This window comes from Bison bison, unplaced genomic scaffold (genome assembly GCF_000754665.1).
Source record: "Bison bison bison isolate TAMUID 2011002044 unplaced genomic scaffold, Bison_UMD1.0 scf7180017864183, whole genome shotgun sequence".
In the NCBI taxonomy this organism is placed as follows: domain Eukaryota; kingdom Metazoa; phylum Chordata; class Mammalia; order Artiodactyla; family Bovidae; genus Bison; species Bison bison.
This window is the reverse complement of record NW_011494755.1, coordinates 5,472,216-5,487,263: the sequence shown is the minus strand read 5'-3', so window position 1 is coordinate 5,487,263 and position 15,048 is coordinate 5,472,216. Positions and strand designations below refer to the sequence as shown.

General features: G+C 41.5%; 3 protein-coding genes across 3 annotated transcripts in view; 2 read left to right on the top strand and 1 right to left on the bottom strand.

Moving 5' to 3' along the window:
- Window positions 1–1,011, top strand: part of CTNNAL1 (catenin (cadherin-associated protein), alpha-like 1) — a 55,865-nt gene extending 54,854 nt beyond the window's left edge. The window contains exon 21 of the mRNA XM_010843620.1: window positions 68–1,011. Coding sequence (XP_010841922.1) covers window positions 68–73 — 6 coding nt within the window. The 3' untranslated portion in view covers window positions 74–1,011. The remainder of the gene's footprint in view (window positions 1–67) is intronic.
- A 1,743-nt stretch (window positions 1,012–2,754) lies between these two features.
- FAM206A (family with sequence similarity 206, member A) lies at window positions 2,755–9,321 on the bottom strand. Its single transcript, XM_010843542.1, has 6 exons — window positions 9,129–9,321; window positions 7,460–7,511; window positions 6,739–6,868; window positions 4,066–4,142; window positions 3,909–3,978; window positions 2,755–3,820 (listed from the first exon to the last, which is right to left on the bottom strand). The coding sequence occupies exons 1-6, from the start codon at window positions 9,223–9,225 to the stop codon at window positions 3,683–3,685; spliced, it is 564 nt and encodes a 187-aa protein (XP_010841844.1). The 5' UTR covers window positions 9,226–9,321; the 3' UTR covers window positions 2,755–3,682.
- A 190-nt stretch (window positions 9,322–9,511) lies between these two features.
- The window catches only part of IKBKAP (inhibitor of kappa light polypeptide gene enhancer in B-cells, kinase complex-associated protein), a 63,090-nt gene continuing 57,553 nt past the window's right edge, over window positions 9,512–15,048 (top strand). The window contains exons 1-3 of the mRNA XM_010843541.1: window positions 9,512–9,770; window positions 13,064–13,226; window positions 13,631–13,783. Of these exons, the coding sequence (XP_010841843.1) occupies window positions 13,077–13,226; window positions 13,631–13,783 (303 nt within the window). The 5' untranslated portion in view covers window positions 9,512–9,770; window positions 13,064–13,076. The remainder of the gene's footprint in view (window positions 9,771–13,063; window positions 13,227–13,630; window positions 13,784–15,048) is intronic.

The window sequence follows — 15,048 nt, the reverse complement described above, 5'->3', positions numbered from 1 at the left end:
AATAGTTTAATTTTGTGATTTTTATTTTAAGAGTAAAGCAGATACTAATTATCTCAATTCTTTACAGCTTTAGATGGAAAACAACAGATGGGTCTCAGTTACAACTGTGGATGGTAAAACTTGAGAAACTTTTGAGGTCGGATCTTGGGAACACCATGTGGCAACACTGACTATTTTAGAAAGCAAATGATCCTTTGTTTCAGAAATTCAACAGTTTTGCAGAGAAAACAAACTGAAATCTTGCTTTATTTTCTGATCATGAAATCGATTGTGAAGCTTTCTGACAACTAATAAATGCCATGGTAGTTGCTGTATTTCTAATTGCAGGGTGATTTTAAAATGGGACACTGCTTTGAATAATGTTCTTTAATAAGTCAGACCAAATATCCCAACTGTCTTAACGACAGTTTAATCCAAAGAAGCTATTGTAAATATATGCTCACTGATGGCATATTTTACCGTAACTGTTTTATAAATTTAAGCTTCCCATCTAGGACACTAACTTGCAGCAGCAGACGCCCAATAGTCTCGGTGATGCAGGGTTTCCCACAAGCCTGTGGGCTCCTCTTCACTCCCTCCTGTCCACTGAGAATGTCTGGGCCTCTGCCTTCCCCTCTGGGCCAGGTCATCCATCCTAAGAGCGCACGTTTGTTCTCTAATGTTTCAGAGCACAGGCAGTCTACTGTGATGCATGCCCCTCTCCTCTCCCTTCCCAAAAGCAGGATCATGGAGCTTACGCCACAAAATCCTAGAGGGACGCTCGCTAGGAAGTGCTTGTAGTTCTCGCTGTAGCGCGGCTGGCTTGTTTCTGCCGAGTGTTAGTTGGAAGCCTAAGCCTCTGTTACTGGCTTCAGAAGTAGTTTTTGTACTTCTCAGTAGCGACTGATCGAATGTAAGATAGAAGACAGAATAACTGAACTAAGCTGTTTAAATTCTGAGTAAACATACATTTTATATACGTGCCTTTGGAATGTTCATTATAAAACAAATAAACATCTTTAGTCTTTTAAATTTTAGGGTTCAAAGCTCTTGTTTTTGAGGGGTGGGTTTGTAGGATCCGGTTATAAGTTCTGTCCTGATGCTGTATTGTTAACTTTGTTTTTCTGTTCTTTTATCACAGTGCTTTGAAATTCATTTTGAAATCTAACAGGACATGCCAGTTGCCAAAAGGCAGTATTTCTACAGGCTTGTCTGATGATAATTATCTGGTTCAGCCCTCATAATGAATATGCACCCGATCCTGAAGAACCACAGAACTACCACCTAGCTAGTCAGTGTTTTATTGAAGGAAACTTGAATTTACTGTAGGCCTTCGAGAGAAAATGGCATGTAGTCAGCTTTTGTTATGACCTTTATAAAATATTTCTTTATAGAAATCACCAAACATGATATTTATTCCCTGAAACCAAAATATTCTTTTAAATTACAATGGAAATAATGGGAGAATGCTGTTAAGAGTATATGTAAAACAGATATATAATTTTTTTTTTACTATCTTTAGTATCTTTGTTTTATGACATCTCTGGGAATCATTTGTGCTACATCAAATGGGGATTTACTGGTTTACGCTTACACTTTGAGCTCACAGTACTATCAGAGCAGAGGTTCAGAGTTACTACTTACATCATGTCTGGTGGGTATACTTAGGGGACAGTCAGGCTGGCACTTAAAAGAATTTTCATTATAAATCAAAAATAATTTTAAAACTATTCACAAAAGAGCTTATATACTTGAAGTGAGAATTGTTGTTCACATGCAAGGTTGTGTCCAACTTTGTGACCCCATGGACCACAGCGTGCCAGGCTTCCCTGTCCTTCACTATCTCCCAGAGTTTGCTGAAACTCATGTCCATTGAGTCGATGAAGCCATCCGACCATCTCATCCTGTCATCCCCTTCTCCTGCTGCCCTCAATCTTTCCCAGCATCAAGGTCTTTTCCTTTGAGTTAGCTCTTCCTATCAGATAGCCAAAGTATTGGAGTTTCAGCATCAGTTCTTAAAATGAATATTCAGGGTTGATTTCCTTTAAGATTGACTGGTTTGATCTCCTTGCTGTCCAAGGGACTCTCAAGAGTCTTCTCTAGCACTACAGTTTGAAAGCATCAATTCTTTGGCACTCAGCCTTCTTTATGGTCCAACTCTCACATCCATACGTGACTGCTGGAAAAACCATAGCTTTGACTATACGGGGACCTTGGACAGCAAAGTGATGTCTCAGCTTTTTAATGTGCTGTCTAGATTTGTCATAGTTTTTCTTCCAAGGAGCAAGTGTCTTTTAATTTCATGGCTGGAGTCACTGTCCACAATGATTTTGGGGCCCAAGAAAAGAAAGACTTTGTCACTGTTCCATTTTTTCACCATCTGTTTGCCACAAAGTGATGGGACAGATGCCATCTTCGTTTTTTGAATGCTGAGTTTTAAGCCAGCTTTTTCACTCTCCTCTTTCACCTTCATCAAGAGGCTTTTTAGTTCCTCTTCACTTTTTGCCATAAGGGTGGTGTCATCTGCATATCTGATGTTATTGCTATTTCTCCTGGCAATCTTGCTTCCAGCTTGTATTTCATCCAGCCCAGTGTTTCTCATGATATACTCTGCATATAAGTTAAATAAGCAGAGTGACAATATACAGTGTTGAAGTACTCCTTTCCCAATTTTTAACCAGTCCATTGTTTCACGTCCAGGTCAGAGTGCAAGTGGGGGATGGGAAAGGGATAACTTAGAACTTGAACAGCAAAAGATGATGGAAGTCCAAAAGAATTTACACATCAATGGTAACTTTTATTTAAAAACAAATATTTGTATGTTTGTATGCATTGTAGCCCTTAAGGAAAAATAACAATTTAAAAAGCCCTTTTATTTGAAATTCATTATAAATATATAATCTTAAACCATAAATTCATAGATTTTTGTTTCTTTAAATATGAAAGCTTTTTTTCTGTTCAAAGGCATCTGTGTCTGTGAAGTATAATAACTTCTTCACTGGTTATCCTGTAACTGAAGTGTGAGAATGAGTGACCACAAATACACATGTTACTTAACACCACATGCTTATACTTCCATGTTAGCAAAGCCCCTTTCAGGCCTTTTCATGTGTCCCCATTAAGAAGCCAGTGCTACATTGTTCAGAGCTGAAGGCCAACCTGTAGGAACAGAGAAGGCAAACTACACCCTTGCCTCTTCTTGGCAACCTAAGTAAGACCAGACGTTTCGGTGGTGTCACACTGAAGCAGACTGGGGAAGAAAGGCCGGTTGTCTTCAGCTTCAACATGACGGAAAATTGAGGCAAAAACAATTAGCATGCTATAACATTCAAACAGAATTATGTCAAAACGTAGTACTTATTAATGGGCTACAGGATGATGAGTATATTTTTCCTCAAAATGCTTTGTTTGTTGGTTTTTAACCAGGAAAACATCTCTTGCTTGCTAGTTAGAGAAAAGCAAGAGAAGAACAGAGTGAGTGAGTACATGGGTAGTCAGATCTGGGAGGTGGAAGACAAAGTAGAACTGAGGCTTGTTATGCTAGACAAAGAAGGAAAACTTGGTCAGGTTTTCAGACCGGGCCTCCCTGCGGCGGCTGGGTGTGAGGTCAGCTTCGCCCGTGCTGGTCTGTCCTCGGAGCGCGGACTAGGCCAGTGAGGACAAGGAGGCGGTGCTGCTCTCACTCCGTCTCAGGCCTCGGCCCTCACGAGGCAGCTGTTGTGGCTCTGAGGCGTTTCACCACAACTTCTTCGTACTCCTTTTGTGTCAGTAACCCTTCTGTTATGCTTTTACTTTCTTCAAATTTAGGCAACACAACTGCAATGTAGCCCTCAGTAGATGGCTAGAAAGGAAACAATATTTAATGTTGAATGGTACAAAAATAAAATAAGAAGTGCTGGATGGGCTCCTACTTCCCCAGCCCTTTTTACCTTCTCTTGAAGAATAGATGGTTTATGGAGAATGTTTTCATTCACTTCCATCAACCGTCCTCTAACACAGCTAGTTAAAAAAAAAAAAAAAAATTGTTTTGAAGAAAAATATTAACCTCCTTTGTTTCTCCAAAGTTGCAGTTCAAAAGTAACTTACCTAGATATGGTATATTCTTCTCCATCTGAGCAGTAAATCTTACACAGAGGTGCAAGTTCTGTGAGAAACTGTGCCCCCTGGTAATAAAAGGGAAGAAAAATTAATTGATGTACATTTTCATTTTTCTTTGAGAGGCAGCCCTCAGTGTTACAACAGCATATATTCCTGGAATTCGTGTTTTAAGTAAAAATGAGTAAAGTACAGAAAAAAAATTCATTTCTTCAAACATTTATATATTAAATGCCTGCTACGGGTCAGGTAACATCCTAAGCTCTAGGGGTAAAAGCAGTCAGACACACGTGATAATAGTGTAGTTACATATTAAGAATATATTTTATTATACATTATATTTAACTGTATATGAGAAAGCTCCATATATCCAAGTGTAAAGATATCCAAAGGGCAGGGAAATCTTATCAATAAACAATATAAAATCCAATATTATAGCAAATGACAGCAATGTCATACAAAGTTTCATTAAGATTCCCACTTAGTTTTATATTAGAACTTTAATATATGAAAGGACTTCTTTATTAGGGTCAATCACTAAGGCTTTTTGAAGAGGGATCTTTGTTCTAATTTTTTAAAAAATGCACTTTCAGGAAAATGTGGAGAACAGAAAAGTTTTCAGGAGCAGTTAGGAGTAATTTACTCCTTACCCCATCTCCCACTAGTGAATACTGCATTTTGACTTCAGTCTGAATGTCACGGCATGGTTTTAGTTTCACGTACTCCACTGTATGGATGTATCAGGAGAGGTTCTGACAAATGCCTACAAGAAGGCTCACAGGAAATGGATGCAGGCATGTCTCATGTGTTGCTCTTTCCTTCCGGGAATTTTTATTGCAGTGAACATTTGAGGTCTAGATACTGTTCTTTAGGGCCTCTTTACCACTCACAATATTATTAGACAGTATTCAGGTGGTGTTAGCACACGCTTCACTTCTCTGGTATGTGGTGACTTTGTTTCAAAATACTAGTCAGTGTGACTCCCACTTTTGGGAGAAGCAGTTAGAGATTCATCCTAGATGGTTTCTCTACCACTGGGTCTGTGTCAAAAAGAAGTGTTTTAACCCCTTGTTGTCACCTCCCTTAGGAGAATAAATGATGAGCAGTGCTGAGATCCAATCAAAGTTTATCTATAGAGGGTTCCATATGTAGGTCCCTCTCTGTTCCTCAGTTGTAACAATGGTGTTACTGTTTTGGACAAAGATTTATCACAGGAACATCAGAAGCACTAACTGTTACTTGTAGTTTGTAGATTTCAAAGAATGGTCCATGCTTTTTAAAGTCCATTTTCTTCTTGAATGAGGAGGAAAAAAATAATTATAAGGCAGGTTATTAGAGGCCTTTAGGCCTAGTATAAACAAGGGTCTTACAGAACAGTGAGGGTAATTAGCAGAAACTCTTTGTATGAACTCAATAAATGAATATCACTGCAGATGGTGACTGCAGCCATGAAATTAAAAGACACTCCTTGGAAGAAAAGTTATGACCAACCTAGATAGCATATTAAAATGCAGAGACATTACTTTGCCATCAAAGGTCCATCTAGTCAAGGCTATGGTTTTTCCAATAGTCATGTATGGATGTGAGAGTTGGACTGTGAAGAAAGCTGAGCGCCGAAGAATTGATGCTTTTGAACTGTGGTGTTGGAGAAGACTCTTGAGAGTCCCTTGGACTGCAAGGAGTTCCATCCAGTCCATCCTAAAGGAAATCAGTCCTGAATGTTCATTGGAAGGACTGATGTTGAAGCTGAAACTCCAATACTTTGGCCACCTGATGCAAAGAACTGACTCATTTGAAAAGACCCTGATGCTGGGAAAGGTTGAGGGCAGGAGGAGAAGGGGACGACAGAGGATGAGATGGTTGGATGGCATCACCGACTCCATGGACATGAGTTTGAGTAAACTCCGGGAGTTGGTGATGGACAGGGGGGCCCAGCGTGCTGCAGTCCATGGGGTTGCAAAGAGTTGGACACGACTAAACGACTGAACTGAACTGAACTGAAGTCATCTACTCAAACTTTCCTATCTGGGGGCTTTGTCAGGATATTTTAGTATGGTACTGAATTGTCCTTGGTGTGATACCCTCCTTTAATAATATTGGTCTTGCATAGAGTTGTAGAGGATAGAGGTAACATTTTTATATAACTGAACACTATTTGGAGAAGAAAGTATAGCTAGATGTGTACTAAACTGGCAATGATTTAGGAATAGGAAATGATATGAAGCAAATACTGTGTATTTTAAGACTGATTTTTTTTTCACTACCCCAGAACTGTGTTTTTCTCTTTTAAATTCACATGTGAAAATATGTGACAAAAAAGCATTGATCTAGAGTTTATAAAATTTGACATACTGGTTTAATAAAATTAGAAGGGACAAAATATTTTCTTATATTGGTATTAGAGTTATTCTTTCAAAGGCCCACTTTCTCCATCCTTTATCCTGGGGATGGTAGGGATGGTGGTGCAGAGCCTATATGACAGGTAATATACCTTATCTTTTTGGTCTGAAAATTTCTTTTAGAGTTAAAAGTTCAAGATGATTCTTAAAATCATCTCTAGCTGCCAGGGAAGTGCGCTGAGTATATATTGCTGGTTATAAGACTGACTGGCTCTATCATTATTCTGATAATAGAGGATTTAAGTAAAGAAATACAGGTACATACCCGCTTAAATTTCCCAGAGACTTTGTTCTGAAGTCTGCTACAGTTGGTACTGATTTGATAAGAAATGCTTTTAATTGTTTTTCCACTTTGAAGAACTGGATGAGATCCTGCCAACGTGATGACACATATTCTATGAGGAGCAAAAATTGATCCAATATTACTGCATGGTATAATTCTTCCTCCTATAACATAGTATTCCTACTGGCACAAGAAGAGCTGAGCTGACATTTGTTTAGTCAACCTGTCATTCCCTCCCCACCCACCCCTCCCCCACATTTTTTCCCCCAGCTACTATTGGAGCTTAACTGAAGAATACAATAATAAAAATGGAGAAAATGGGATTGAATTTCCTTCCCCTAAAAGGGGAGAGTACCAAGGTGTTAGATAGCACTGAGGCATCATATGTACATCTGTGTTTCCACCCTGGCCCTCTCCCTGGGCTCGGGCAATTCCACGATTAGGCACGGGCTGGTTACTTGAAGTAGTAGCTGGCTGACTAAGGGTATGGTCCTCCATTTGGATGTCTGAGTAATCAAGTTTACTTGTTTAGTGTAAGCATTGAAAAACTCATTCTTGTCAACTAAACGCCTATTATATATATAATACCATCTCTACACAGTGGAAGATAATAATTTAGTGAATATTCAGTGTAAGACCATACCAGGCTACAATACCAGAAAAAAAATTTTTTTTAATAATTTAAAATTTCCAATTTGCTTACCGGTTAGAGTGCTGTAGTATACAGTGGTCTTCACAGGGTTTTCCTTTGACATCTAGAAGAAATGAATGCGTCTATGGCTCTTGAGTCAGTATTTACTGCCACTGTGTGGTACTTTCTTTGGTTCATAAAGATAGTTAATTGTGAAGACTAGATACATATGTCACTGGTATCCCCTCATTACTCAAAAAGATACACCTAAAGGCTTCCTATAAAGGAGTTAAATCCGGACCAGATGGAATCATTCATTCAATGTCAAAGTGATGTTAATTCTTTGCTCCATCTTGTTTTATCCTCACTTTAAAATGATTATACTCGTTAATTCTATTAGAAAAAAAAGTGATGATTAGTGATGCATCTTTTTAATATAGTAGCACATGTTTTCTTGGTCAATTTTAGAGTAACTCATCTTGGTTTGCCCAGGACTGTCCTCATGTTAGCACTCAAACTCATGCATTCCAGGAAGTCCCTCAATCTAGGATAAACCTGATGGTTGGTTACACAAAATTTGGCCAATAAGACATATGCTATTATAAAATATTTCAATATTGCAAAAAATGATTACACCTATTATCCCTGAATGAATATAAGCAAGGATGTGGAGGAGGGTCTCCAGTGATGCTCCCATCACTCTTATTTGAAGGTACACAGAAGCTCTCCAATAGGATACCTACTTGTAAGTGTATGTTAGTCACTCAGTCGTGTTCAACTCTTTGCGACCCCATGGACTGTAGCCCACCAGGCTCTAATGTCCCTGGGATTTTTCAGGCAAGAATACTGGAGTGGGTTGCCATTCCCCTCTCCAGGGGATTTTCCCAACCCAGGGATCGAACCTGGGGTTGCCTGCATTGTAGGCAGATTCTTTACCACTGAGCCACCAGGAAGTGGCAAAGTGTAATAGATTAGGCTTTCTTGTTGTTCAGTAGCTCAGTTGTGTCTGACTCTTTGCCACTCCATGGACTGCAGCACACCAGGCTTCGCTGTCCTTCACTATCTCTGGGCGTTTGTTCAAACTCATGCCCATTGAGTTGGTGATGCCATCCAACCACCACATCCTGTCACCTGCCCCCCCCCCCACCCCTTCTCTTCTTCAGTCTTTTCCAGCATCAGGGTCTTTTCCAATGAGTTGGCTCTTTGCATCAGGTGGCTAAAGTATTGGAGCTTCAACATCAGTCCTTCCAATGAACATTCGGAGCAGATTTCCTTTAGGATTGGCTGGTTTGATTTTGCTGTCCAAGGGACTCTCAAGAGTCTTCTCCAGCAAAACAATTAGAAGCATCTGCTATCTAAATGCCTCTTTCTAACCCACACTCTTTTCTCACTCCCTATGCCTCTAGCTTAGTTTCGACCTGATTGTTTAAATCATTTTATGGTGCACTGAGTCCCTTAAAACCCTTTAGGTACTCAAGGAAATTGGAAGCCAGTTCCTATCTCCCTCGGAGATCTCACCGAGATCTATCATCTTCCCCCAAGTAACCCACCCTCCTGAACTCGCACTGCACTCACCCTCCCCAGAATGCACCCTGCTGTTTTTCCATGTCTCTGCATTCCCTTGGCCTAGAGGGGAACAGAGATCCAGTTCCTTCCGCTGTGGGGAGAGTGCGCGTGGCTTATGATCTGTCATCATATTGCCAATGGGGCCCAGGAGAGACGAACATCATTCCTCACTTACCTGCTTTGTACCAGCGAGTAAAGTAACGATCCACAAGCGACGGCACCGCAGGCTCGGGAGCCAAGTCGGCCACAGGGTCCTTGGGCTCGGTAGTCATGGCGACCTCCAAGGCTGCAAACCCCGCCCTCCGGGACCCGGACACTTCCTCCCGCGGGCCCAAGAGTAGGGCGTCTTTCCGGCGTGTGGCCCGAGACACGCGATGTGCGCAAGCGCGCTGCTCCTCCAATCCCGCAGGCTCCGCCTACCGGCCCAATTATTGAGCTTTGGCATATGACGTCAAAGCAGAGGTCAAATACAATAGGCTGGGCAGGAAGACGTAGCGGTAGGGGGAGGTGGCCAGCGCAGCTCCTCACGGTACTTCGCCGGGCACCGAAGAAGGCGGGCCACGCCCCCTCCTCCTCGTGACCTCACTCCCGCGCAGCTCCGGTTGGGTAATAGCTGATGTTGCTCGCTCGTTGGGGTCCCGCGGCTAGCCTCTCCTAGGCCCCGCTTCAGCCACTACTGGAGCGGGTCGAGCGGCACGGCGACAGAGTGCACGCCGCGCGAGCTCAAGAGCAGCGGACAGAGGCGAGTGCGCGACCCAGGGCGGACGCACAGCTCTTTGGCGGGGGAGGTCCTCGGGGTCCTCGGAGTGCGGCGCAGGTGAGCGCTCGAGCGGCCTAGGTGGGGTGGGGAGGGTGGGGGCCACAGAAACGGGCCCTGTCCTCCAGAGGGTGTCCCGATGAAGAGATTCCCCAAGCACTCTGCCGCTGCCTGCTGCAGGCCCCAGAGTGAAGTGCGGCGTGACCACCTCTGCCCTCGAGCCTTGAGTTCTCTGTCTGCCGAGTTGCCACCTGCTGCACCCGCGGCCATCAGAAGGCTCCACGCGGCGTGGCAGGCGGGGAATGACCTGCTGCTCCCCGAGCCGCGCACTTTACCCAAGCTCCGGATTCCTTGCAGTGGCGGACAATACAGCTGAACCAGTTATTGCACCAATTAAAGTCTAACAATGCAGTTGAGAGAGACCCGGTCGGAGAAATTCAGATGATGTGTTGCGAGCCCCTTCGGGCACCTGCGACTTTTTCTTGGAAATGTCGTCCGTGTGCTTCTCCATGTTTTATGGTATCCTAGGTGGCCCTCTCCCCTGTGACCTCTGTGGAGGCAGTGACTGTAGTCTTTTTTGTCCAGAATTAGCACTTAGTGCTCAGTCAGTGTTGGATGCTAGTAGCCGATGGTAGGGTTACGTACTATGTAAAGGATTCAAACCGTCCATTGACAGGCAGGGCGGTAACCAGTGAATAGTTTACTATGAAAATGTGGGCAAAAGGAAAGCAAACACTGTTTCAACTTGAAAGACAGAGAAAGTAGAAATGCCATGTCCCCAGCGGGGAAACTAATTTGATCGAGAATAGTAAGCCATTTAATAAGTTGCATTTGATGTGCATTTGAGAAATCCTTGTAATAACAGTAGAAGGTTGAAAATGTGAGTTTAATGTTCAGTTTGGGGAGGGTCAGGGCTAAACATTTAGATCTAATAAGCATATTGATGATCTGTTTGGTACTTACAGTCATGGACGTGATAGTTAGATAAGAAGTGGATGGATGAGGAGCAAGGGAAGAAAATAGAGGCACTGTCAGAATTTCAGAGAGGATCCAGGATTGATCTATGGTGTGGTGAGATCTTTACCACGTTAGTGGGCTGAGAAAGGGTGAGTCATTGAGGGCAGGGGAGTTGGAGATTGCAGATGTAAAAAAAAAAAAAATGGGACTGATAAGCTGAGGTCCTGGGAGTTTGGAGGGTTCTCCTTTCCTGGTCTTGAAAAGGAATAGGACACTTCTGAGAAGATAAAGGAAAAAGATGATGGGTGTGAAAATTTAGAGAAGTTCGTTTTAGGGCTGGGAGGGTTGGGGAGAAGGGGGATGAACGATGAGCTGCCCTTGGCTGGTGATATTGAAAGCTCAGTGATTTGAGAACTCAGGTTGTTCGCTATGTCTGTCAGTTAGGGTCTAGGCAGGAAAGCAGAAAACACACTGTATTTCAACAGAATTTAATCGGAAGAAGGGGTTAAGTAGCTCCTGGAAGAACAAAAAGCAGAAAGGAGCAGTGAAATAACTAAAAAGTAAACTGACAGAAGAAGTTACAGCGCTTAGCTAGATCTGACGCTCAAAACAAGGGAAGCCATTGGGGTTGTCATGACTTAACCTTAGATGAGAGACATTGTAAAGCTGGTGTTGACAACTCCAGAGCTCAGAGGAGGAGCTCCGTGTTAGTAGATGTCCAGCACCTGGAGGGGCACCTGTCTGGTTAGTGCTGGTACCTCTGGGGTGGTTGTTACCAGGCTGGTCCTGGGAGTGCTAGAGACTGGGACCAAGGGCCCCTGGAAGGAGGAGGGTCCATTGCTGGGGCGGCATTGACTGGAACAGCAAGGTTACAGGAAAAAGGGAGTCCTCACCTTGTGCCTTTACCTTCCAAATTATGCTGGGTCCAGAGGGTATTGATGAATAGGATGCAAGTTTACAGGAAGACATTTTGATGATCTTATCATGGCAAAATAACAGCATAATTAGCTAAACCAGCATGAAATACATCTCATCCCCTGTCGCCTGTTTTCATCTCTTGCTGTTCCTTGTTTCCCCGCCTCTAGCCCAGACATTCTCTCGTCTCACATCTTCCTGTCCTTTCAGATCTATGTCAGTGGTCATCTTTGTGGTGTCTTTAGATGAAAGATAATGTAATTTTTATATTCTTTGAAAAAACGCAGGCTTTCTATACAGGATTAGATCTAAATTAAAAGTTTGCATGATAGAATACGGGTTCAAATAATTCCCAGAAATTCTTAAATATATATGTCGTGAAACCTTACAAAACCATCGTCTGCCTTGATTCTCTTCCTCGCTTCTACCACGTGTGGTCTTGACTTCCTCTTAACTCACATTTTATGTTGCCTCATTCAAACTGCGCTTAATCTGCTGTGTAGTATAAGAAATGACTTGTATATATTCTCTCATTGTTATGTGTACAAAATGCAAGCTGAGAGAATTCACCTTGGATTAAGGTGACAATTAGGCCCGTGTGGTCTATGTAATTGTCACTCCTAACATAAGTTACGGAATTCTCCTTATAAACCTTAAAGCGGTCTGGATAGAAATATCTAGCATATAAGCTTTTTTTTCCCCCTTTTAGATAATGTTGTGCATTAAAGCAAGTCTGATTTTGCCTAAACCAAAGTGTATTTCCTGTTGATCATTCGTTTCTCAGCTTTTCTGTTGCCCTGGTGAAAACGAGACCAGAAAAGTGGAGTTACGTGAAGTAGTGATATCAGGTTATCAAGCTCCTCCAATTGTTGATCATCGTTTTGAAGGATCCTATTGTAATTTCGTAGTGTCTTTTCTCTCTGAGAGCAGTAAATGCTTTTCTTTATTTCTATGTTTGATTTCAATTTTAACTTTTTAATTAAGATAAAAAGCCAGTTTATAAATGTAGGTGGTGATATTAAAGTAATTGTATTTTCTCCAACTGCCAAGTATGTATACATGTAGACTTTTATACAATGTTGTAAATCTGTCAAGTTACAAAGATATCCTCATGTGCAAAAGTAACATGTTTTCTCATTCATTGTGTTCTTTGCTTCCTTGCAAAGTAACTGATGTTAAATCTTTTTTGAAGAAAAAACTCTGAAGTTGAGAATCTTGCCTCTTCCAAAGAGTGAGAATGTAAAATAGATTTCACAGCCTCACTTTGTAGACTCTAGATTTAAACAATTGGTTAGGTTGCTACCACTTATCTCTCTGGGGGTTCAGATTACATCTTTTTTTTTTTTTTTTTTTCTGATTATTCTGACTTCTCTGCTCCCTGAATCATTTTGCTTGTACTGGAGTGTCATTTGTTGTTATAAAGCTGTTTTTATTTCTCAGAGAAATTAAAGCTTCACTAAGGGTATTTGTACTTTTTTAAGGCATTGCTTCATCATGAGGAATCTAAAGTTACTTCGGAGCCTGGAGTTCAGGGATATTCAGGCTCAAGGGAAACCACGGTGCCTCTGTCTCCGAGCCGAGCAGGCGACAGTGCTCATCGGCTCAGAGCATGGACTGGTGGAGGTAGACCCTGTCACGAGAGAGGTAAATTACTGATGGCGGTTATTTGGGTGAATTCTGATATCTCCCCTTAATTATATTTTGCTACTAATGTATTTTAGGTGATGACATTCTTAGTCCCTTTTCCCCCGACTGTAGATTTTAGAAAATCATAGTTTTTAGCTTCATGTTTTATTGGGTATCTCCAAAGAGACCAGGTATTTGTTTTATGTTTGCTTGGCAAAAGAGGCATATGAACTGTTTTCTTTGTTAAAGATGGTAGTGTTGTGATATTTCTCAAGTGAAAGTTTGGATTTTAATCTAGGAAAAAAATTTTTGAAAGCTTTTGTATTATAAAGAAACATTAAAAAAATGTTTTACTTCTAGAAATGTTATGAATTGTTCTTGAAAGTAGACTGACTTAATTTGCTTGTTTGTCTTGGTGAAAGGTGAAAAATGAAATTCCTTTGGTGGCAGAAGGCTTTCTCCCAGAGGATGGAAGTGGCTGCATCATTGGTATTCAGGACTTGCTGGATCAGGAGTCTGTGTGTGTGGCCACAGCTTCTGGAGATGTCCTGCTTTGTAATCTCAACACACACCAGGTAAGCAAGAGAGACCAGGGAGGAGGAAATCTCAGGCATCCTCAAACGTCTTTTTTTGGTATGTCACTAGTTTTTCACAGATGTTTACAATATCGGGAGCCATAATATTTAGGCATTTTGCAAATTAGAGTCTTTGCATTTTACAGTTCTTTACAGAAAATTGTTGGCATGGTTTCAGGATTCTTCTTAAACTCAGTTTTGTCTGCTGCATCTATTAACAATGAGAGCATTCCAGATAAGAACAAAACCTCAAACCTCAAACCCATCCTTGTGTGGTGTGGCTCCCCTCTTGCTACAGCCCGATCCCGAGTTGTAACCCTTACTTCTCAGTTTAGGAAGTCTTTGGGATGTTTAGATGGCTCGTGTTTTCTGTTACGAATGCTGATAGGCCTCTCTTTGATGACTGACTGTAGAGTCCCTGAACTGCAGGTAGTAAGGTGATACGTGTTCATTTTGTGCACAGTTTATGACTATCAGAGGTGATAGATTTCAGTGACTTGCCTCCTTCTCTGCTCTAGCATAAGGCTGAGTTTCTGAATTTCTTTACTCGCCTTGATAGCTTTTTAAACTTCGTTGATAACTCCCTTAGCTGTCATCTCTTTAACATTGATGTGTCACAAGAGTTATATTACTAATCGTGGGATAATAATAACAGCTGGCATTTACTGAAGGTTTACAGTGTGCCAGGCACTTTTTAAAGTATTTTTCATCAGAATTACATGAATTTTGTAATTTTTCATTATAACTTTATGAAGTAGATTGTTGTTTCCTCATTCTTCAGAAAAGGAAATTGAGGCTAGGCCAAGGTCAACAGTTTTCGGGTGAGATTTGAATCCTGGCAGTCTAAATCTGGTACCTTTGCTTTTAACGGTTCCATTTAGTACAATAATAAATCTTCCTCTCAGTTCATGGTGAGAAACATCAAAGCCATCCAGTATAAATTGGTATTTCTCACATTTAAAAGGTATGCTTTTACTTGTAAAACATTTTGTAGAATTTTTTCCTAATTACCGAGCTCCTGTAATCCGCTGGTCTCCGTCAGATGGTGCTGATCTCCCTGTTTATGGCATCAATGTGTCTGTAAGACAGAATCCATGTTCCTTCTTGTCCTTATCAGACAGTTCACTGTCTGTTTGCCAAATTCCTTTTTAGCCTCACCTCCCACCCCCATCATCCCTGTATACCTTATGCTTTAGTGGCAGCTGATTTTTAACTGCTCTTTTTTATAATTTTATGCCTCAACACCACATTTCCCAGCCCCACCC